This window comes from Cebidichthys violaceus, unplaced genomic scaffold (genome assembly GCF_023349555.1).
Source record: "Cebidichthys violaceus isolate CVI_PGR_0920_01 unplaced genomic scaffold, fCebVio1.0.p SCAF_17, whole genome shotgun sequence".
In the NCBI taxonomy this organism is placed as follows: Eukaryota; Metazoa; Chordata; class Actinopteri; order Perciformes; family Stichaeidae; genus Cebidichthys; species Cebidichthys violaceus.
The window spans coordinates 14,132,535-14,157,416 of record NW_027176340.1 but is presented as its reverse complement, the minus strand read 5'-3'; the positions used below and the strand labels follow the sequence as shown (position 1 = coordinate 14,157,416).

At 41.6% G+C, this 24,882-nt stretch overlaps 1 protein-coding gene across 1 annotated transcript; it reads right to left on the bottom strand.

The window, feature by feature from the left end:
- Positions 1 to 9,840: 9,840 nt before the first annotated feature.
- LOC137874053 (Krueppel-like factor 15) lies at positions 9,841 to 22,442 on the bottom strand. The gene is made up of 2 exons (XM_068712677.1): positions 21,002 to 22,442; positions 9,841 to 11,942 (listed from the first exon to the last, which is right to left on the bottom strand). Exons 1-2 carry the CDS (start codon positions 22,249 to 22,251, stop codon positions 11,774 to 11,776), a joined length of 1,419 nt encoding a protein of 472 aa, XP_068568778.1. The 5' UTR covers positions 22,252 to 22,442; the 3' UTR covers positions 9,841 to 11,773.
- Positions 22,443 to 24,882: the final 2,440 nt, after the last annotated feature.

The window sequence follows — 24,882 nt, the reverse complement described above, 5'->3', positions numbered from 1 at the left end:
GATGGGGCTGGATTAAAAGTCAGAGAATGTAATTCATCAGAGGGGCACATAAATACCTGAATCAAATTCGTTGACACTCCATCTGATTTCACTCAGAAACACAAATGTTAAACCAAACCCATAGTGGCACTAAGGGAAAAGTGACGGGGTCAATAGGACTCATCTTCTGGAGACCACCGATGTCATGGCAATCAATCCAGTAGATGTTGACATGTTTCAGTCTAGACCAAAGTGGTGACATGACCAACCGACAACATCAATGCCATGGCTTAAAATCAGCATTGGCCAACTCCATGACCACAGAGCAGATTTCGTCTGCTGAAGAAGACAGTCAGACGTGGTTGGAAGCTGCAGAAAACAAGCAAGTAAGAGGACCTTGGGTTACATTTTTTTTTTCTACTATTTTCACGATCTGCTGACAAAGTGCCCCGTGGTCCTGCAAATTGTACATGTTGTCTCACAGAAGCAAAGCTTAGCGGTAGAGTGACCTCAAATCATAGTTGGTCCTGTGTCAAAACAAAAGGAAGCTGGGTTGGCGGTTGTACAACATGCATGATTTTGACACTGGAGACTGTTTAGATCTTATTTCCCAACAAAAGCCAATGTTGGTTTCTTTTAACCATGACTATGATTGTTCCCTAACCTTGTAACCAAATGGCGTCTGTGCCTAAATCTCACATTACATTACATTACAATACATTACTCACCAAACCTGAATCATAGTGATGGCAGAGGAAACAGCAAAAGAAGCTGCTGTTGGGATCAGTCAATTCTCAATTAAGGGACAGCCGTTCTCACCACCAGGGATCTAATATTTTCAGATTTTGGCAGTTCAATCTAGCTAAAGCCAGGATTTATAACCTTTAAACCACACTGGACGGTTGACCCCCGTAATGACACATTCAGCTGAATCAATTCCCAAATATCTGAGAATTATATTTAATAACTGTTTCACAGAGTTGGTGATCATATGACTTCTTCTGCGTTTTTTTAACTGAGGCTGTACCTCTTACATTTGCTTTGTATTGCTAAATGTTCTCAGTCTATGTGTTCACTTTTTTGTCAGCTCTCTTTTGACATCGTTCTCTTTGCCTTAACTTTATCCTTCTTTTTCTCTACCCAGACTACTCCTACGCAGATATGCAACTTCTACTCTTTAGAAATTGTCTGTCCGCTGAGACGTCTGCAGCGTCTATTTTCACTGCTCTTCTCTGTCTGGTTGTGCTCAGAGGCTGCCAGTGGAGGCCAGATTCTCTCCTGCTGAAACCACACAGGACTATAAGATTTCTACAGTGAACCGCTGGAATTAGGACCTTACTAGGACTACTGGCATTGCATTGTGCACAGATGCCAGGAGATTTTTACGTGGGGTACCTGGTGGGCTAACTCTCCAATGTTGAGTTATGTACTCTTTCTGCCAATAGACATTGTTATGAGTAAATTGAGGAGAAATGATACCACAGTGATGATGCCGGCAAAAACTTTACACCTCATTATTTCCTTCAGGTCCAAATTATGGCACATTGACTGTGATTGAAACCTTAATGAAACCTTGTTGAAACCAGTTTTAACACCATGCAGTTATAACATTTATAGGGATGTTATATTTTTTTTGCCATTAATACCCAAAGAAATTGTGTGGGATTTTCTTTACTGACAGACCAAATGTGTCTTTCTAGAGTCATAATAGAACTGGTTAAGCAGACTCCAGTAAGTAAACTCGCCAGAGTGAAATATAATTACAAGCGGGTATTATAGAAAGAATGAAAGAATTGTCTTTTCATTGTTAAAATAACTTTGTATCTATTGTTAGAATATGACTATGACTTCGGGTATCACAACTGAATTGACCATAGTTTGGCAACAGAATGTTAAAATGGGTGTCAATGACAAGAAATGATGATCAAATGGTACCATAATACAATCTACAGTTGGTTATCCAACAACAGGAAAGACAACATAAATGTGTCAGTGAAAACACATTCTCACTCTTTAAGCTATTATTCAGGCTTCTTTTCAAAGATCATCGCGTATAAAAAAGACCACTGATTGCTGTAGCAGAGCGGTTAAGGCAGTGACAGAAAGCAACAAAATATAAACTCAGACATCAATCAGATATCACACGCATGATTCATCAGATTGCATTCTTGCCGAACGTATTGCTAAAAAGGGCTTTCAGACCAAAAGTCTAAGTTCATCGTGTCGTTATTTCCAATGGAGAGTGACTGAGAGAGTGGCCTAGTTCAGCTTCACTGAACTTTGACCCCTTGACGCTAACATCCACAACACGCAAATGGATTCCGAGCTTGACGTTGGAGGTAGAATTGATTTGACTGTAGAATAGAATGTGAAGAATCTCTGAAATCCCAGAGTTCTGTAACTGTACTCTGTAATCATTCTGAGACATAACTTTAAAAATCTCAAACAAGACTAAGGCCCAGAGCTCACGAGAAGCATCACTAGAAACATGACGTGTTCTCACTCCAAACTTGTCAAACACAGATACTTGCTCAGCGGACGTCAACGGCTGATACGTCACACCGAGGCTCACGTTAGCGCCTGCATGAAACACACCGTGTTTTGAGCTAACTCCAATGTAAACCCATCTGTGTCAGGGTCAAACAAACACAGGACTTTCACCCAAGAGACCGCTGTTCCTGTTCCGTTTCCTTTGTGAAACGAACGTCGACTTATTTTATCTTACTTTTACAACTTCCGTACTATGCTAAAAAGAGATTGAAAATTGCTACAAAGACACACAAAACAACAACACAAACAGTCTAACAACTATAAAGTCTGTGTATCTATGCCGGACAGGTGGTGGAGCCTTTTGCATATTTGGTCCCATTGTCTCATAATGGAACCTCGGTGCTACATAATGAAATGCCTCTGATGTAAAGCCTCTTTTGCTCACTCTAATGATAATTTGATGTATCAAAATGCAATGCAATGCATTAAGGATTCATCATAGTGTAATGGATAGTTTGATTGATGATCTTGTGAGTTTGACTTTAAAGTCAGAGGTTCATCTGAATAGCAGCTTTATGAATTATTGTTATAAGTTGTAATAAATGGCGTCTTCCCACATGTCGGGGCAAGCTTTGTTTCAGACTTGCCTCAGCTTAATGAGGAGGAATTCACACAGTAACAATCATACACACAGCCACGTGGTCGTATATGCGTAATGGCCCACAGATGTGTTCTCAGCCCTTGTGCTCTCAGGAGAGGATATCCTGACGACCGGCTGGAGAAGCTGCCAAAGCTTCGCAACAATACAACAAAAAGAAGTAATGCAGAGCCAAGATGCAGATGGGAACATTATTCATATTTGATGTTTCTTTTTTTGTAAGAGAGAGAATTTAATAGACAATAAAATGTTGGCTCGAGACTTGTTTCTGGAGCCGACATACAATACACAATGTTATGTCATGAGATTGAGCAGAGTACAATCCAGAGGGGAACATCTGCACGGATCTAGGAACAAACTAAAAGGTTTATTAAAAAGTCATTTTTTAACTTGCCTTAAGTACTGTTTAATAGCTATTTTCCTTTATTTGGTCTTTAAATAGCTGCTTGTTCTTCATGAGTTAAATATATTATCATTTTATCATTTTGGGATTTTACAAGCCTCGGGCCAGTGTTTTCTGGGATTAGCATGTCGCAACAAAGTCAGTCCATATATGTGCGAAAGTAATGACATTTGTAGAACGAATGAATTAGTCATACAAAGTCAACATTTTTCTGGCGACCGGGTTTGCTGAGTGTGTGTTGAGCTCCGACCGTGACTGATCTCAGAACAATTTTTTTTGCAAATGCAGGCCTCGATGAATTCAAGCATATAATCGTGCCCACTCACATCTTGTAATTTACTTTGTATGCAATTGTTACAATAATGAACCATGGCTCTAGGACAAATATTTGCAGTCTCGGCATGGAATAATTCAACAATTTGGAAAATAGGCTTATTAGCTTTCTTTCCGAGAGTTAGGTGAGAAGCTCGTTGCCGCTCCTCATGCCTGTGCGCTGAATATAGAGCTGGAGCTGGAGCCAGAAAGCGACTAGATGATTCCAATCATTTCAAGCATTTTTATAATCAAAATCGCTGAATTAGCGCATGTCCTGTTCAAACAGAGGAGACACGTGAGGTGAGGCAGCGACGAGCTGTGCCACGGGTCGGGTTTATGCTTGTTCTGTTGCTGCTCTTCTTCTACACTTTTCTTCTTCTTATATTTTGCTTTGACCATAAAAATGTAAGATCCTATACCAAAGCTTAAAAATGTCTCAAAAAACAAGGAAATATGAACAAATCAACAGCAATTCAACGTCGGACAGGTGAATAATAAGTATTTGTGTAGTATTTCCAAAAAGCTTATTTTTTTGCATTTGTTCCACAATCAACTGAACTAATAACAGTAACGGAGCTGCAGTTTCCATAAACTGTGGATGCCTCGTGCATATGTGTGTGAGGTGATGTGTTCAAAGCAAATGAGGAAGGAGGAGTGTGAGCAGCCCATTGTCTAACTGCTTCCCTTCTAACCGGAAAATGTGGTTTCCTTGAGGACTGGACGGTGCAGACAGAGGTACCTTAGATCACGCAGCAATTATATGGATACACATTCGAGCGAAACACGTGGGCACACACATGTTCCCACGGCCAGTGGAGTGCAGAACACTTATCAGCCCTTTTCTGTAACTATCGTTGTGTTTATAGATCCCAGAGCTCCTGTCAACCGCAGCTCTGCAATCCCCAATTAATCAGCCCGGACTGCTCAGCCCCGGCTCAATGATCTAAATTCAGACATAAAGTGACTCCCGCCGAGCTATCAGCATGTAGCCTTGAGCCTTTGTGAACACCATAAAGCCAGCGGGAACACTGATAAGATACTGCACGTTTACGTACAATATACTGCCTGCTGTGCATGGCACTCGGTGTTATAGAACACGGGGATGATACAGCACGCTGTGACAGTAAATTAGTTTTGTAGACTCCGGCTAAACTAATGTGTTGTGTGCAATAAGTTGCTCCTCAAAAAACTACACAGCAGCAGAGGACAATTTGCCATTTATTTTGCGTCTACAATTGTCCATGTGGCAAAGTATGAATGCACTTGAGGCCAATGCTTTGGTTGTGAGGGGTGAGAGGTCTTGACAGGGGGGACTTTTCCCATTCCATTCAAACCTCCCAACTGCAGAGAGAAAGGGAAAAATGTCAGCTTTTGGGAAAGAGGGGGTAGAGTGAAAAAAATGATTTGTTTATTTGTATATATAACAACATCGTTTTCCATCCATTTTTTTTTTTTAAGGAAATGACGTGTAGAGGAGCTTCATTCTTTTTTTTTCCATGACACAACTGTCGCTGCATCCCAAAATAAATGAGTTTGAGCGGACACCCCTTACGCATGCACTTCAATTACCACAGACTCTCTGAATACCCTAACAGGTTCACTGTAACTGTGAGTGACTGTTAGCAATGATCTTTGTTAATTGGACTGTTTTTGTAAGAGGCTCATTTGCATAAAGAAGGGCCAAATGTCTGCATATTACCTCATTTAGATACGTGAAAACAACACAGCAGCAAAGAGACACTATTTGCTTGCAGTACAGTTAAAGGTGCATTTCACCCTTTGTGGGTGCTTCCAGAATTACAGTTTCTTTATTTGTCTTACTTGCACAAGTTAAGCGGCTGCATGAAAGCTGTGCAATCCTTTTGTGAATTTGCCCCCTTCTTTTCCGACAAATGTTTCTTAAGATTCTGTGTACTTAATGTTATTGTTAGATGTGATGCTAGACGCTATCGCTCATTCAGCCAACGTGATCTCACAGAAATACATGAAATGCCTACGTAATCAAAAAATAACTCAGGTTTCACACAAGACCAGTTCCTTTGGTGAATGTCCTGCATAAAAGCACATCAACGAGTCACACTGTTGCACTGGGTGACACGTTCCTTCATTCCCACGAAAACACAAATGTTTATTTTGACTCAATCCTGCATACACCCGTCCTCGTGCCACAGCAAATACTCCCGACAGCAACAAATGGGCATTAATCCGTCACTGGAAATTGCACTATTTACTGCCATGTAAAGTTTGCTAAAAGCTATAGCGACCAGATGAAAGTACTGAGCCTTTTTATTTTTCAAAAGTAAACTATACCTTTCAGACCCAAAGTCTGCTCTTTAAGCTGTATGTATTGAGGGATACGTTGTTTGTTTGTTTTTTGTCTTGATAAAAATAAATGAAAAAATAAAATGAACACCAGCCTTATCCTTTATGTGTGAACCCTTAAGGAGATCACTTGGACCAGCATTTTGTTTATGAACATATATATATCACAGACTGAATAAAGGGATCGCCGCTACCTCATTCACTATTTTTCACATATGGGGAGGCCTTGCGATGCTTTATAATGGACTGTGCCTGTTTCAGGAAGTCAGCAGAAGACTGTAGTTGTACTGGGCAGCTTCCAGTGTCAATGTAAGAAAATCAAAGCACACAAGCTAACAAAATCAAGTTAAATAAAGTTCAATAATAGCAATGTGTGCTAAGTGTCAGTGGAAAGAAGTTTTGCCGTTGTTTAGTGTGTTAGCTCTTGAGCTGAAACCAGGTGTCGGCCTGCACAGTATGTTTGTCTGTGAGCTGTTGTCAAAGTAAATGCTTCCACAGTGGGCCGGATCATATGGGATGAATTAGCTGTCACTTCCCCCCACCTCCCAGCATGCTGTGCTCTCAATAACTCCTCTCCTCAAAGTAATGCATGCACACACACACAGATGCTAACCCCTTGCAGACTGTACATCATTCGCAATGTACAATCTCCAGACCAGGCCTCTAAACCAGACCCCATAATCACCTTCATCAATTGCAACACGTGTGCATCCTTTAGGAAGGTGAGTCAGCAACTTCTTGCATTTGCAACTTTAAATGCAATGTTCTGGTCCTCATGTTTGTGTGTCAGACGCCGACTTCCCTCTGCGTCTACGAAGACACCCTTTAGTTTAGTGAACCCATCCACAAATCTCTACTTCAGTAGCTGTTACATACACACAACTTTACACTTTCATTCCTCTCTATATTCTGAAGGTTTTTACAGAGGGGTTTGTTCATTTATCACGCCTGATTTATACAACATGTTATTCCTAAAAGTACGGCCGAAATTCATTATTTTATGGCTGTTGACAGTATTTTGTGATTTATGGAGTGATACAAAGAAAAACCTTTGACTCTAAGATGTCAACAAAAGGAAACAAGAATTTTTAACCTGGCTTCATGTGATTTCCATCTATCCATTTTCCGTTATCGCCTGTCCTATTCAGGGTGGTAGGGGGGCTGGAGCCGAGCCCAGCTGACATTGGGCGAAGGCGGGGTACAACACAAGTAACAAGGCTATCACAGGGCTACAAGGAGACAGACAGACATTCACATTCGCAGTCACACCTATGGGAATTTTCAATACACCTAACTCCACACATGAGAGCCCTCTTGCTTAGGACAGTTAAAAATACAAATTCTAACAGCTGATTTTGACTTAGTTCTGCACACTGAAAGAAAAGTCAACTGACTGATATGACGAAGTGTTCTCTTTGTTCTGGAATGTCTGGCTCTGGCTCATCGTATTCCACGGAACTCTCGCCAACCCCAATGAGCAGAATCCATCTTTATAATGATGTTTTATGTTTTTGTTGATAAAATTACTAATTTGTGGCAGAGCATTTGAATTCTTAGTTTACCAACATGATACCTCTGGTATAAATTCACAAAAATAGTACATTAAACATTCATGAACACTTTGAACTTTACCGCCCTTTAAAAATAGCTCATTTACGACCCTACATCTGTTCAACAGATACAGTTCCTAGTTGCTTTTCAGATCAAGATTTGACATAAAAACACACAGAGAGCTTATAAAATACAATGGATTCTTCAGCTAAAACCAGTCATTTCCAGCATTGTTGGCCTGTGATTTGAAACCAGTGTGTCCTCTCCCATTAATCATTTCACGACCCCTCAGATTTACACTATACTACCTAACTGTCTATAAAGTAGTTCAAACTAGCTCCTCCACCAGCAGCTGCAACAGTAAAATGCTGTTTACACGTTGATGCATCAGCATTAACAATTTAACAATGTTATATATAATGATATATCTATCACTGGGGACATTGACTTGCACAAGGAGTACTTTTACTTTTGATGCTAATATGATTAACTGATATTACTTATGTACTTTTACTATACGTGCTGCATGTGGCCCTGTATGTGTCGTATGGCATGTGTTTTTTGTTGTCTCTTCTGGTGCTCTTTCCTCCCTTTCTTCTCTGGGAGTGAAGCACCTGAGAGGAATGAATCATCAAGGAGAAGAGGGAGGAGGACCCACTCACAGGCTGGTCTGCGTAGCACGTTGGTTGAGGTTTTGGTTTTGGTTTTGTTTGCTTCTCCCCGGATCTTTTTCTTTTTCCCAAAACGTGGTTGAGAAGTTTCTGTTAAGAGTTTTGATACTTTTTAAGTTTCGGGGGATGAGCTGGGTGCGACTGCTGGCATCTTTTGTTCTTTTTGAATGGATATTTGAACTTTGAGTTCTGTTGTATATATACACATACATACTGTACATATATTGATACCTATTTTACCATATGAAGATATAACAATACTAATTTGGAGATCTGTTTTGTCCCTACAGACTGTACACTTTTTAAAATGCATGCAGATTGTGAGAATGTTGCACAAAGTGATTTAATTTACTGCAACACTATTTTAGTCGACGAGCATTAATGTGCCATTAGAATTAGGAAACGCAGTTAATGCTATATCTTATTAGTGAGTTTTGTTGCGTGCTGGTGGCAGCGGAGTCTTTTTCTACACAATTCAGAGCCTCTTATCTATTTGAGAAACTGAACAGAGCGGCACATCAGCACATTACATACAATGTCAAGAAGCAAAGCATAAACTAATATGCATAAATTAAACTTCCATGTGACATGCAGGGATGTGGCTACTATTCAGGACAAAAATGTCTTCTGTATCTCTTTCATCGAACACAAGGACCTGAGGAACAGTATATATTTTATAATCTAATGTTACACAAAGTGGGTTTTTAAATTGTCATTCTTGGTCTTTCTGACCAAGAAATACATTAAAGAAATAATACACATTTTAAAAGTTTTGACCACCAAAACTTATTTAGAGGAAACAGCTTTTAGAACGTTATTAGAAAATACTTAAACGCGTGATGATTCTCAGGCGTTATGAGGACCATCTTTTTTTCCTATGATTTCTGTGTGGATTTGTTTACTTTGATCTATAACCTGACTTGCTCTTGGTTGTATTGTGTTGTAATTATAAACTGGGCTTTCTTGTTTCGCCTCTGGAACAAATAGAGGCTGATAAACTTTCTCAAGGATGAAACGGGTGTGGATGGATGAAGGGTTCACCCTCAGAACCTCCGTTTGCAAAAAAACTATGCAACTCAATGTCAATGTACTTTACTAAAGACAACATTGACACGTTTGTTTCTTTTCAGTTTTATTTGTAAATGCACCTTGGATAGAACAAAGAAAATATATATAATATATTCATATGTACTGAAACGTTAAGTTATGTACACATTTAGGGTTCACGCTAGAAATCTTCACAGCCACTGATTTGTTTTAAGATATGGTATCAGAGTCGTCTCTCTGTGTGTTTCCTGGATGCCACAATGTACACTCCTGCATATTTACATACATTCATAGGATGCGATAAAACACCTGTGTTCACACAAGCATTAAAAATTCAAAAATTGAATGAAAGGAATGATGCGCAACGTTGCGTACCCCCCCCCCCCCCCCCCCCCCCCCCCGCTTGTTGTTGCTTTACATGCATGAATTACACGTGGACGGCATTGTCACAACCCCTACATATTCACAGCGGGGTACACGTAGCAAACACTGTTCCAGAGCAATTACAAAGTGTGTCGTGGCTTCAGGAGGGATGATGTGACTTCATTTCCCAGGACCACATCATCCAGGGAGTTCAGCACCATAGCGTGTCCATCGATGTCACCTCAATGTAACGGCTGGCTGAGGTCAAAGGCTGTCAGGGTGTCTCAGTAACAAATAAAGCAGATTTTGAGGCAGATTTTGTGTCAAGTCGAAATGATAATAGCAGACTGAGACATTCAGCTCCGTGGAGCGACTGTGCAGCGACTGTCGCGAGCCATATTACGAACAGTCACTTCAACACCCCATTAAAATATGGATCACTGAAAAGCCTGGTTCCCCATATGGTTTGGCTCTCCAGTAAGGATTCCGTGGTACAGTAAGGCCAAAGAAGCAACACAAATAGAAGACCAGCAAGTAGACACACATGACTTCATAAAACAACGAAACGAAGATCATTTAACACTGATCACAAGGCCGATTCAACAATCACCGTGCGCTGAACCCTTTTAGTTGCATTTCACGTCTGGATTTCTGTTCCTCGTGTCACAGCAGGTTTACAAAGTTGTTGTAAAATTGTTGTCGGGCGGAAACCGCGTATGTTCAAACCCATTAGTTTTCAGCAAATGAAAAAAAACTCCTGTTTTCAAAATAATTGCACGCTACGCTGCCAAAGTTAGTATTGTGTCTTTATGTGTGGTCAGATACTTGCATGTGCAGCAGCTAGGTTTATCGACCAGCGAATGTGGAAATACGTGTTTTATCCGTCACTGATTAGAACGACCGCTCAGGCGCCGAGGTCACATTGGTAGCTAGCTACACTTAGCAAACATTTCGATCTAAAATCTCAACGTCAATATCAGAGTATCTGATAAACAGGTGCGCTGCATAGTTATAACTGAGCAGCGAAGTCGGGGGTGAATAGTGCTGTGAAGCTCATGAACATCATCTGGGGGCTTTCCAAGTGGAATGTGCCCGGCGAGCGCCAACGATTCTCCAGCACCGAGTGGCCGTCTTTAACCCGCCGGGTTGATATTAAATATTTTCCATTCATCGTGAAACTATGAGGAACACTGCCTCAGAAGAAATCGCATCATTGCTGTTTTCTTTCGGCTCTGCTGTGAGCAACACTTTATTCGAGCACGAGGCTGGGAGGAGCTATGAGGTTTTTGCCGGCAGTTTGAGGATCAGATTGAGTTACGAAATGTATGCACAAGCCCTTTTTAACACTTTTCATTGGTTATTTGTAAAACCCACAGAAATATGTAACAGGAGACCAATAGATAATTGATGTATGGAAAGAAAAATGACAAAATATTGAGATAAGATGTTTCCACCCGACAGGTTATGGCGAGATTTCACAGCTGATGAGGATCCCAATGAACTTCCTCTGACTTCCTAAACATTGCATAAGATGAGGAACGTCTGAGACGTTGGCAGCTTTAAGGAAGATAAAAGGCAGTTTTTTTTAATCCAGGTCGCGTGGACTGTTACCAAAGATATCACATAATCCAGATGGGATGAAAATAATCTTATCTTATCTTCTGCGGAGGCAGACAATAAGGACCGAACAAACATAAGGAGTACAACATACCAAAGCATCAACAGCAACGACAACCTTCAGCTGATCACAGACAGGATGGTAACTGGTAACAATAAATTAGGACAATCGCAGACTGCTGAAACAAAAAGCGAGGCATGCTTCCACTCACATAATCAAACTGACTTGATAATGGCGCAAACATTTGCGCTAAAAAAAAATTGTGTTCACACTTGCACCGTGCTCCGGCGGCCTATGTCCGTATGAGAGTGATCCCAGCATTCCCAGCATTCCCAGCATTCTCCGCGATCCCAGCATCAGTTTGCTGTGCGAACTGTCCGGCTGTTCCGTGGGAAACGGTGGACTTTGATGTGTTTTGACAGGTGGTCGCTGCGGGCGAACCTCTTCTCACAAACCGGACACTGGTAGGGCTTGACACCTGAGTGGGAGCGTCGGTGTCGAGACAGCTCGTCTGACCGGGAAAACCTGAGAGAAGAAGAGGAAGCAACGTTTGAATCAATCGGAGAAAGTCAGAGGTGTGGACTCGCGTCACATTACGTCGTCAATCAATACCGACATGCATTATGACTTTCACTTCAGCAAAAGAATGTTGTGACTTCACTTGGACTATAAAGCTTTGACTTTTAACTTTATATCTTTCCCAAACACAAAGATTAAAATGTATGTCATTAAAATGCTTTTAACGTTTCTCCTAACAACGGATATACTTTAAGTTAATTTGACACCAGCCAATCACGTCGCCCAAGCAAGAGGTAAACCAGCACATCACCAAAATCGGACATTTAAAACATTCACCTAATCACACTAGACCTCTAATTTGGCTCTTTCGCCAGATTAAATGACAAAGATCACAAGAACGTAAGTAAGTTATACCTCATCAATATTCATGGCAAGGAGATGAATTTGACATTTGAAAATGAAACTTGTCTGGTTGTCGGGTAAATGTGCTCTCAGAAAGCTGCAGTCTGAACTCAGCCACAGATCATTGGTGAGGTAAAATAATCATCACTCTGTGACATTATCCCAATATCACATGTGGATTGTGTGTTTTTGTAGTTCAAAAACACAAACAGAGTGGTGAGTCTTCACTGGTGAAATAGCTGCTTTACATCAATTTGGGTTGTGACCAAGAATTATTATATTATATTATATATTATATCAATCTTTGAATTTGAGTTATTTTCAACTTTTGTTTGCAAATGTTAAAAGCCACAGCTCAGGTAGAGCAAATTGTCCACCAGTCCACATTTCAAAGATCCTGAACCCGATACTGAACCCCAAACTGCTCCCTGTATAGTTGAGACATCACTTTCATTGTATATAAAGAACCTACAGCTGCTTTATAATAAAAAGAAAGACATGGACATCTCACTTTCTACAGAATGGGACCTTTCAAACATGAAACACAAAGTTTAGGACTTGGCACTTGATCCATCACTTTCAGCCAAGACTTGCTTGTGATTTACAGAAATAAGCGAAGCCCTACTTTAGCGGTTCGTCTCAGGCGTGTGCGCTCAGGCGAAGATGATCACACTAAAAACCAGTTGCATAACACATCCAGAATCTGTTCATTAAGCAAACTATTCTTCTTGGCTCCTCTGAACAAACAATGCCAATGGATCTGACAAAAGACATTTACCCTTAGAGCAAACATCCTTTTGTGTTCTGGGGATATTCAACAGTGCCAAACTTGAGCAAGTGCCTCTAGCACGTGAATGCAATCAGAGACGAAAACCTTGATCTTTCCCTGCCGCCCTCGCGCTGTTGTTTTCTATTTAGTTCTAGCAACTCTTTGTTTTTCACAACATGTACACAACCCAGAGCCCCACAGAGCAATTATCTGTCACGAGCACGAATGATCCACATGTTGATGCTACAACTCATTTGCCTGTAACTCAGTAGGACCAGCATATGAGGCGACGGCAGCTACGGGGGCTTCTTCCCAGCAACCTAGTTCTCTGAAACTGGCTGTTCCCCGCCAGGCTCTGCATCCCAGTCTAGTTTCAACATCTGGTTTGCATCTGTTGCTATGCGAAATGACAAAGTATCAGAGAAACATAAAGAATTCATTATGTTTTTTGTCCCACTTTGAAGCAATTTGAAGCAGCTTTCTTTCTTTTAATGGGATTTAATTTAATTTCATGACAGCTAAAGGTGCGTTTGGTTAAACGGTTAAATAACAGATTTAAAAAAAACAACTTCCAGGAAGGCTACACTGCAGAGTGATTATAATAGAAAACAATGTTGGATTGGGTTGGCACATCTGTAGAGGCAGGCAGGAATGAGAAGCAGTCTATCCATGAAAGAGAGGGGAGCACTGCATCCATTAAGTCTCTCTCTTAGTGTGTGGGCACATTAATCCCCCAGGGAGTCCCCAGCTTTATTCCTCCAACAGTCAGCCTGAAAGAGTTGAGCAGCACTGCCTGGGCTCTCTATGAAGCAAACATATGAACCCCACAGTTATAACATCTACATGAATTTAGAATTGCTCAGTAAATGGCTCCATGCTAACGTTGATATGCTGAATCATTGTAGGCCATTATTTAAAATCGAAAGACGACTGATTGTTGCTGTAAGTTATGATAAAACTAAGACCTCTCAGAAAGGCCTTTTTAAAATCTGATAACTTAAAACTGATAATTTTGCACATTGCAGCACAAACTCTGTTTGGTGTCAAACTTAATATATATATATATATATATATATATATATATATATATATATATATATATATATATATATATATATATATATATATACAAACTGTATTTGTGAATCTGAGCATCTTCCTCTGGATGCCACTACTTTGTAGTTATCATATGGAGTTTTAAAGCTACTGTTAGTTATGTTGAGAAACCAGCAAGAGTACGCTAGTTCTTAAATACTGCCAACCAAAAAACCCAGCCCAGTGTCGCTAACTCTTTTCCAATGAAAGTAGCTAGCAGCACTAGCTTCAAAAGTTGCTAAATCTAGCAAGAAGGTCGCCAAATCAGCAACACTGAAAGCTCGTCCCTTCAGGCCTCCCTCCCAAGTCACTCCCCCAAAATGATCTTTATGAACGTAAACATATAACAATTAATGCAAACACTGAATAAGGCTATTGTTAGTACTCATAGCTGTCAAGCTAGCAGCTTGTGGAAGACTCCGGTTACGCACCATGAGTGAATGGGCCTGCATTTTTTGTCAGAGCATTTGATGTATTGATTTGTTGTTAGAATGTTATGAGAATTTCAACATATATAAGAAAATTGTTTTTTGAGGAAGATTACAAACCCCAGCTTTAAAATCACTTCTTGAAAGAAGAGTGAATAAGTTGCTGATCACTAAATGATTCCCAACCTATTAAGCCCTAAGCCTATTTGTAGGCCTCTCCTCGATTATTTTATACCCATAGTAAAGAGAGTGTTTTTCGTCTAAATATAAGGTGTATTTTAATAGTTTTGATATTTTAGAAAGCTGACACTTGTGAGATTTGTTGAGATTTGTAAATATCAGTATATATGTTACTGGTTAAGAGAACATTAAGATGGAACACAGCACAAATTGAAATTCTTTGTCTCCGATTATAAATTAATCCAATTTTGATAAGATATATTTTTTTTAATGTTGTAGTTGTAAGCTCAAACCTCTCCCAGATCATAGCCCAATGGGTTGAGGGTCTCTCTGCACAATTTGTTTTTTGATAAAGTGAAGCATTCAAGAGCTAGAGAGGTTTGAGTGCAGAAATTTCAGCCGAGGTCAACCAAAATGTCATTTAGTTCCAGCTGTTCCATTGTAATTTTATAAAGTATATAATTATATATTTCACTTCTTTTATGACTAATAGTGTTCAATCTATCATATGCAGCAGTTTAGCATCATTTAGAGAGCCTGGATCCTCTCTGAGCCTGTTTATGTCTGTCATCCATGGGATTTTCTCATCTGGCTTCCAGTCCAGGTCTCCTAGCTCAGCCTATGGCTGGTCGATTTCAGTCAATGGACCCTCCTTAGAAGCGTCTGAGTCCACAGAATCTAACAAACCCCTCGTGATTTTGATTGACAGAAGCGTTAGCCAGTAAGGAGTAAAACTGTGGCGCGTCACCTGAAACGTGCACAAAAGTTCCCCGAAATCAAACCCTTCCCCCCACGGTGCCTTTGTTAGATGGACCCTTGTTTCTGCACGGGGACATTTCAGAGACGCACCGGAAATACGTAGAAATATTGTTGATGGAATTAAGCGGAGATTTACAGCAGAACAACGAAAAGGTAAGGAGCTTTGGATGATTTTGAAGGATATTACGCATTGTGTTTCTGGTGTTTGTTTGCTCACAGCCTTGTGAGGGTTTACCGGAGAGACGTTCTGATGGTAGTTCTGGAATCTGTGTCGAATGCTCGTGCTTTTTGCTATCTCGGTTGTCTATGCTAACCGTTAGCTTTGTTATGCTAACTCGGAGAAGAGCGAGTTATGGCTAGAAATACGTGATTTTGTGATAAATCTTTTATTTGCGTACAATAGTTGTGTAGAATGGTGTTTGGAGTTTGTAAAAATGTCTTAGATTGTTTGTTTTAAGCAGATTTTAATTTTTTTTTTAAATAAAATAAAATCATATTCATAAATACATGCATAAATGGACTTTTTTCGACGGTAAATGCTACAGCGGACCCGAATTTGGGTCCGTCGGGTTTAACAGGTTTAAAAGAGATGTGACTCTATGCGCCAGAGGTGGGACCAAGTCATTGTTTCACAAGTCCCAGGTAAGTCCCATGTCCTTGCACCCAAGACCCAAGTCAAGACAGGCAAGTCTTCAAATTTGTTACTGGAGTCTGACTTGAGTCCAAATCATCATGTGACTCTAGTTCACACCTCTGGTATCTGCTGTGCTCAAGGCCGGATAACCAACCGTGCAAAACTGTTTAATCGCCTCGGTGCCCCAGCCCACAGCGCCACTTACACTTACACTTTTTATATCTATGACTTAGACCTTAATTATATTAGTTTATACTGCACAAATGGTGCATATTCCAAAGTAAATTTGTCATGCTAAATTCCTAAGCATATACTGTAACAGGGTTAGCACTGGGGACATGAGGATGGTTCTCGTGTCTATGTTCTCACAATACTAAGACAGCCAGCAAAACATTATACTAAGAATGTGAAATTAGACATTTTAGTTAAATTGGTCTACCTGGAAGAGACACTGTACATTTACAATACCGTGCTCACTTCAGCTTTCCATCCAGTCGTTCCCTCCCTGTCCCTCCCTGTCCCTCCCAGTCTCTCTCAGTCCATGTGAGGGAACCTTGACCGATCCCTCTCTTCCCTTTCATGCAACGCGGCAGCCTGGACGTTCCTAGCCCACAGTCATGGTAACTATTCAACACTTTGTCTTTGTTCGCTCCACTTCCTCACTGCTGCTCCCTTCAAGTGATTGTGTGCAAAACTGAAACAGGCCTTTTTTCTCCCCTCTCTCAACTCCCCCCTATATGCCACCATCACCACCAGCGCCTTTTCTCCTGTCTTTTCTTTAAAACAAATCTCAGTTACTTTCCACTCCTCGTCCATTTGCTTGCTTCTTTCACAACATTCTCAACTTTTTTTTTTTTCTCCTTTGGTAGGCCCCCTCATTTATCCCATCACATACAGTGGGTTACACACACACACACACACACACACACACACACACACACACACAGGTTCTCACACACACTTTCATCCAAACTACATCCTGCCCTTTGTGCATAGACAAGAGCCCTTTGTTAGTGGGAACACACAGCCTGGATTACTACTGCACAAATTTCTGTGACTCCCCTCATTTGTTAAGACGCGCAGAGCATTACAACTACAGTACATGAGTGGTGGCGGGTTGCCAGCTTGGTACTACAGTCAAATTGCCCATCACAAAGCTTTTAAGGGATGTTATTGATCACTCAGTACATGAATGCAAACTGGGGGTTTATCAATGAGTGGATGTTTAAAACAGGAAGCTCCTCCATGACTAATCTCTGCAAGCTGTGGCAGCTAGAGGCCAAATTACATAACGGTACGCTGGCGTGGTTGGTTTTGACTAATGTGTTCACGCAGGTAAATGTAAGCATTCCATATGGATAGGCCAATGCACACATGCAAAGCACATGAAAAACACACACACCACTTGTCACTGAGTGGCAGGTCTTAGTTTCAAGTGTGTGTGTGTGTGTGTGTGTGTGTGTGTGTGTGTGTGTGTGTGTAGAGCAGTGGTCGTCTAATGGTCTGGTGCCAGGTTTCATATTTCTCCTTATTCATTAAGTAATGGTTTATATACAGGCTAACTCAACACTCATTTAATTTAACTGCATAAAATTAAAATAAAGTGCGATGAAATAATAAGCTGCTGATTCTGGAAGTATTTTCCCTTCAGGCAACTCCCATTTCACCGTTTTCTTTTACTGTTCTATGCATTAGTTTATAACAAATGACTCAATGCAACAACAACCATGAGCCTCAGCTGCTGTTGCTGTGGATTCACCCAGGATGTGAAATTGAACTGATTCAAACTAAATTTCATCTTTAGCTTCAGTCCCCTATAACCAGTGCACACGTCTGACTTTTAAACGGTATGACTTCTAACACACTTTCCTATCTGTTGTGCTGATGATTCAATGAGGGAGACTTCTACGTAAACGTTTTACTTTGGAATTTCCCAGATATCGAAAATAACTTCCCATTCCAACCCAGTCGCCTGCAAATTACGGGATACGTTTCTGAACCAAAAATCGGTTTCATAAATCAGTTTCATATCAGCCTTGTATCACGCTTGCAGAATGCAGCAATGACACGTGGTTAGGCTTAGGCAGCAAAACTACTTGGTTAAGATTAGAAAAAACATCATGGTTTGTGTTAGAATCCTAACCTAACTACACAATGTAACAACGTAACAATACAATGTAATGACACAACGTAACAATGTAGCAACGTGACAGTGCAACGTAATAGTGCAATGTAACATTGGAACAACGTAATAGCGCAATGTAACATTGGAACAACGCAATGTAACGACGCAATAACAACGCAACGTAACGACGCAACGTAACAACGTAACGTAATGTTACTGGACCACTTAATGGAACAATTTAACGGAACAACCTAACAGAACAACTTAACGGAAAAACTAAACTGAACACCTTAATGGAATAACGGAATGGAAGCATTAACTCAATGATTACTTGTCGTTTGACGCAGGTCATAAAGTGTGGTCTCATAGGTGAAAGTCTTATGTTTGTTGGACCCGACCACACCTCCCACCCGTAGTTGGTATTTGCAAGGCTCTGAAGAATATGAAAGTGAAATGGTTGTCTTTGCAACAGCAGCACCAGCGGAGGGGAGTCTCACTGGCTGACCTGATGTCCTCAGGAAAACAGCCAGCTCAACTCTGGGCTCAAGTCACATTCGTATCTCACACACACACACACACACACACACAAACACACACACACACACATGCATAAACACGCACACACTTTGAGACTGATGATATAAAAAGGCCCTTACTTTAATGAGCAGAGAAATTGCCTTACTGATGAAGACATCCAAGTTCTCTCTCTGCCTTTCTCCATTACACACAGCAGGTTCCAAATTAGATCTGGCTGCTTCATACTTAGCGTACACAAATACACACACACACTCGCACTGCCCCAGCAACCGCACAGCTGTCAAGCCTCAACAGGAGGTGCCCATGTTGTGCTCATGTGACTGCAGCCCACATGCTCCGTCCCAGATTTAGTTTGCATCCACAAAAAAAAAAAGACACCCCAGCTATTCTTGCACAGATCTCTCGCTGCCTGACAAGAAGTGTGATTTTGCAACCGTTGCTATTGCCACCGCATCACATCATTCCAATTAACACTTAGGAGGCTGCATGACAGCCATTAAGATCTATTCAGCTCCAGGGCTCGGAGAAAATAAAACATTGCTTGGCTTTTCTATTACAGATCCTTGAATAACTGTGAGCATACTGTCTGTGCAGCATGTGGCTTCCATGGTAATGAATAGGGGTGTAACGGTTCACAAAATTCTCGGTTCGGTTCAATACGATACAGTGGGGCCACGGTTCGGTACGTTTCGGTACGTTTTCAGTACAGCAAAAAAGCAGAAATGCCAAATCCTCGCTGGTGAGACTCTCAAGTAGTCTTTAATAATGAAAGGTCGTGTTTGATACTTAAGATCTTCTCTAAAATATTCCTCTATAAACTCAAACAGACACGTTTCCTGGAAAGTTTTAGAAGTTTTAGTCTTAGTTACAGTGCTGCAGGTCTTGCTCTATCTCTTTCTCACTCACCTCATATTTACTTTAAAATCAACACTTACACAAAAAGGTTTACTAGATTATGATCCACAAATGTGGTCAACACTCGTCTCACTCGTTTCCTCTGTTTTGTTGTTGTCTGTTCTCACTCATAGCTCTGCTGAAGTCTCTGTTGTACTGGAGAGCAATTCATGTTTTGTTCCTTTATAGTTTATGTGTGTTAACTTGTTGTACAGAACAAAATAAACATTAATAAGCAAAGGAAAGTCCTCCGTTTTGTGTCCGTCCTCTCTAAAGCCGCTAACCGTTACTTCAGACGTCCGCTCCGTAGGTCTGATACCTCAGCTGGACACACCGCTCACTAACGTTAATTGTTCCAATAACACTTGCTTCCTCCGTAATAATGCAGACTTTAACTGAACAACAGCTGCTAGTAAAGACAACAAGGTCAACAATGCCTGTAATCAGTTCTCCAGTCGATCGGTAATCAAGACTGTTATTGTTTGTGAACATCCGGTCACGTGATAGGAGCGTGGCAAATCAGGGAAGGATAGCACGTTATGTCAGGTGGGTTGCCATGTTTGGGCGCAGTGGCTCCACCAATTTCAGCTATATTTTTTTTTTCAAAAGCAATTTAATATTATTCAAACGTATTGTTCGGTTTGTAATACGTACCGAACCGTGAGCCGCGTACCGAACGGTTTAATACGAACACGTGTATCGTTACACCCCTAGTAATGAACCCTCTTACGAATAATGACATTCATGTTGTTCTCTCATTTTTAGTTGCTTGGAGCTTTGGTAGGGTGTGTGTGTGGGGGTGTGTGTGATAAGTCCCCTCATCAGTGCTATTAGATGACCCTCACAGAGACAGGTCAGTTCAAGTGCCAGTTAAAATCTGCAACATGACACCATGCACAACACATAGACATCCCACTGACATATAATTACTGCTGCTTCCAAAAAGGCCACACGAACAAATGGGAGTTAAGCCCTTTTAAATCATGCAGGCGCACAATGTTATTGCCCAGTCCTGCGAATAAACAAACCTTTTAAACAGACTTTATTTAACCAGTCATAGATATGAGTCTAATCTGGTAAGATAAGATAAACATAAAAAGCAGTAGGGTGGCCATATGGCCATTTTAAAGGGGCAGAGACCATTCTGTCTAGTGATGTGAATGTTTGACGTTCACCCAGTGGCTTGTATGTTCAAATGTAACAAGAAATACATTAATTCAGTCAGTCAACACTAGTACCCACCTCCATCCACAGCCCTGCCAGTTGCATGCAAAAGGCTTTTCCCCCGTATGCCTCCTCAGGTGGGCCTTCAGGTGGCTGCTTTTGGTGTACATCTTGGTGCAGCCAGGGAAAGTGCATTTGTGCATTTTGATAAGATCCGCCACCGGGTTCTTCTGGAACTTTTGACCTCCAACAAGAATCCCTGAGCCCTGACAGGCTGAGCTGTCCCCGAGCCCGAGTGGCTTGGCCGCAATGGGGACGGGAGCAATGCGTACAAATTTGGAGGAGACGTTAAGGCTGGTGGAGGGCAGGATGTGGGGCACCAGTGCAAAGGTCTGACCTTGGATGTTGACCAGTAGCTGTGCAATTTTGATGTCTGAGGCTGGGGAAGGCGGTGGGTTCTGGGCCACAGGGGTAATAGGCGCTACCGTGGGCTCCTGCTTGATCTGAATGGGCTGAATCAGTTGGACAACCTGCATCCCGCTACCATTTGTTCCACTATCTGCTGATGAAGGTTTGTTGGCTGACGCTTTCATGGCCCCTGTGCTGGATTCATGTGTGGGGTTAACTGATGTAGTTTTGGTCTCACTGGAGGCAGCAGTGGCCAGGCCAGCAGTGCTGGCAGTAGGGACAGTTTGGTCTGAATACTTGGCCTCTGGCTCTGGCTTAGGCTCAGGGGAGGCTTCTCTGCACCACTCCAAGCCCACTCCGAGACCAGAAGCCTCCTCCAGTCCCACTCCCAATCCCACACAACCCTCTCGGATTTCCTGCTTCATCGTTACCACCTCCATATTTTCCTCCAGGAATTCTTCGATCTCTTCCAGTGTGGGCTGGAAGCACCCTCCAAGTTGTTCCTCTGTCTCAGCATTGGCCCAGGATAGGAAGTCAAAATGTTCCTCCTTCACAGGCTGGCGTCTGGATGGCTCATCTCTCCGTGAGTCCAAGAAGAAAGTGGATAATGGTACAGGTGCAACAGACCCTGCCAGCACACTGTTGGCACCCCCTAAAGAGGCCTGGGACAGCAGGTGATCCAGGATGCTGTCCTGGCTCTCAGCACTAGAGTTGCTGCCATAGCTGGAGCTAAGTACCTGGGAGTCGGGGCTGGAACAGGAACGAGGGCTGGATGACTCGCTCCGGTCGTCCTCCGAAAACGGTGACGGCATCACCTGGTAGGAGATCAGGTCTGTCACCATGTCAGACAGCCGGTAGACCTGCGAGGAGCCACTGTAAGGTAGAAAAGTCCCCTCGCTAACTGGGGAGTTGTCCACCATCCCTGGACAGTGCCAAACGGTCGTCTCTTGTTGGAGTCTGTGGTTAGGATGATTTGTAAAAAAAACTATTCCTTCTGCTTCTGGAAAAGTTAGGCCATACAAACCCAGGTCACTGAGGCCACACTTCCCACTCGGGGGAGATATCGAAACACCTGGTGTTTCTCTCTCAGGGTGGAAAAAGTAGGTGTCACGGAAACACTCTTACAATCCAAGGTCTCCAGCCGGGATACAGTGTGTCTAAATAGAAATAAACAGATAGACAGAGAGAAGTGTGTTAGACTTAATCCCATGGGTGCATATACTGCTCAAATTAAAAAAGACAGTGCTTGACTTTTGACTAAGAGCATCAGGTGATTACATATATACTGAAAAATGTGTCCTCTAATGCATCTATCAGCCTATATGACATGATACTTGCAGTCTGTGTATGCAAATCCTAAAATGCTGCATTGTAGCAAGTTGATAGTTGAACTATTGACTGTCATAGGAGCAGCCACGTGACAATATCAGTGATACAGCACAGTGGAAAAATAACTTCATGACATTACAGAAATGATACAGAGTCATCTTTTTTTCCATCTGCTGTCGGCCTATGTTTTTATTAATCACCTATGATATCATAACAGTGTTATCGTTCAATAACCTCATCGTATTTCTATTGTGGCTATCTAAGTATCAGGCTATAGATCAGTAGGCTTCAGTTGCTTTCCACGTGGGTTTAACAACATGAGTATATTAATGTTTTGTTTTTATAAAGTCCTATTTGGACTTCATAAGAAGGCCGAGGTTATTTTCCTGAAGCGTCGGTCATTCTCAGTCCCCTCCCGCTTCTATTCACCCACCCTATCCAGGGGCCCCTGCATGGTCTGAGTGACCGAGAGTAAACCCGGCCACGGGGAAAAAAAAAAAAACTGTCAACATTATTATCAGAAAACACCGCACGGGGCAGCCGGGAGCACTGTGAGTAAATCACATGCTCTGCTTGTTTACGGTACAATTAAAGGGCAGTAAATCAGTCACACCGCTGCCTCTGAAGACGGAAAGATTTTATAGTCAATCATTAGATTTATCATTACAACGTGCAGGCTCAGGGAGTTATTGTCGCCTTCTGCGGGGCATATTTGGATTAATTCCACATGTTCCTAAAGAGGAAATGACTGAGTTCTACAATCTTGCACAGCAAGGGCCCCAACTCAACTAAATGTCATATTTTGTAAGTATATCCAAAATGATAATTATAACCATTAGCACTGTCAGATTTAGCAGGCAGCGGCATGGGTCGGAGAACTTATAGAAATCGCATGCGTGCGTGCAGGAAACCAAAACTCATTCAAAATGAATTGAACGTGCAATCTGCTGTTAAACTGCGGCCGAGCGGAACCCGAACCCCGCAAAAAATAGTCCATCAACATCGGACCGTGTGCCGTGTTTTCTTGCCCGTCCCCCTCCCGCAGAGCATAACGCATGAGTACACGCGCATCTCCACGCTCAACGTAAACATGTTTTCGTCCAGCCTGCTGCAGCATATGGCACCGAGCAGACACACGCGCACCCTGCGCCCCTGACACCCGACACAAAAAAATCCCCTTACCTTGTTCAATCAAGGGCAATACAATCCCAACGTAAAAGGCACGGGGAGTAATGTTTTTATCCGTTGCATCCGACGCGGCAGTCTATTGCCAGAGCAGCTTTTGCCCTTGAGACTCGCCATGCAGCAGCAGCAGCAGCAGCGTTCAGACTGGACTGAGCGCTGACTGAGTTGTACTATATGACCATCACATGACTACCAGTGTGCGTTACAGGGTTAGCCTACTGTAGTGAGAAATAAGAGGCTGCTGAAGGCTCGTCTCCGCTCTGCAGCCCCATTGGTCGGTTGTGGTGGGATGTAGGCGGGCTGTCTGGTCCGTCACTCAGAGGTTCTGCTGCGTGGAACAACATGTGGGACGCCCCGGCGACGGAAGGCAGCTTGTTGGGAGCTGCTTTCATGACAAATAACAATCACAAGGGACGTGCGTTAAGTGGGTCAGATGGACACAGGGATCCAATGTTTTTTTGTAAAAACACAGTTGTTTTTTTTAAAACCTGAATAGTTTTTATGAGATAAACATTATAAACATTAAGATGAGATTGCTTTATGTTTTTTAATGAATTCCTTTGATTGATCTGTTTGATTTATTTGTCAGTTAAGTTTGAGTTGCATTTATTTGCACAGACGCAAGGCATATAAATATATTTCCACCATAATTAGATATTTGGTTAGACAGCACATGCTGAACATCTTGAAAAATAAAAAGTTCTGATTTGATTCTTTTGCTGAAAACGAAAAAAAACCCTATATATATATTTATATATATTTATATATATATATATATTTATATATATATATATATATATAAGAAGGTTCACGTCACGTCACTGAACTCACCTACATATATTCGATTGTAATAGAGCATCTTTTTTTACCAATGACTAAAGAACCATCAAACTGTTTATTGATATTTAGAAGGACTAACGTTAGCCAGCTCTCTAGTCTCTCCTGTTATATTCATGCAATGACGCTAATCCCCAAATATGATATGCTTTTTATAAATCTGGACCATCATAATGGTACTTAACGTTTTGTTACATAGA

Coding starts and splice junctions, on each gene's coding strand:
- LOC137874053 (XM_068712677.1), bottom strand. CDS start 22,251: ATGGTGGACAACTCCCCAGTTAGCGAGGGGACTTTTCTACCTTACAGT. Junction 11,943..21,001: donor TGGCAGGGCTGTGGATGGAG/GTGGGTACTAGT, acceptor TTCTTCTCTCAG/GTTTTCCCGGTCAGACGAGC.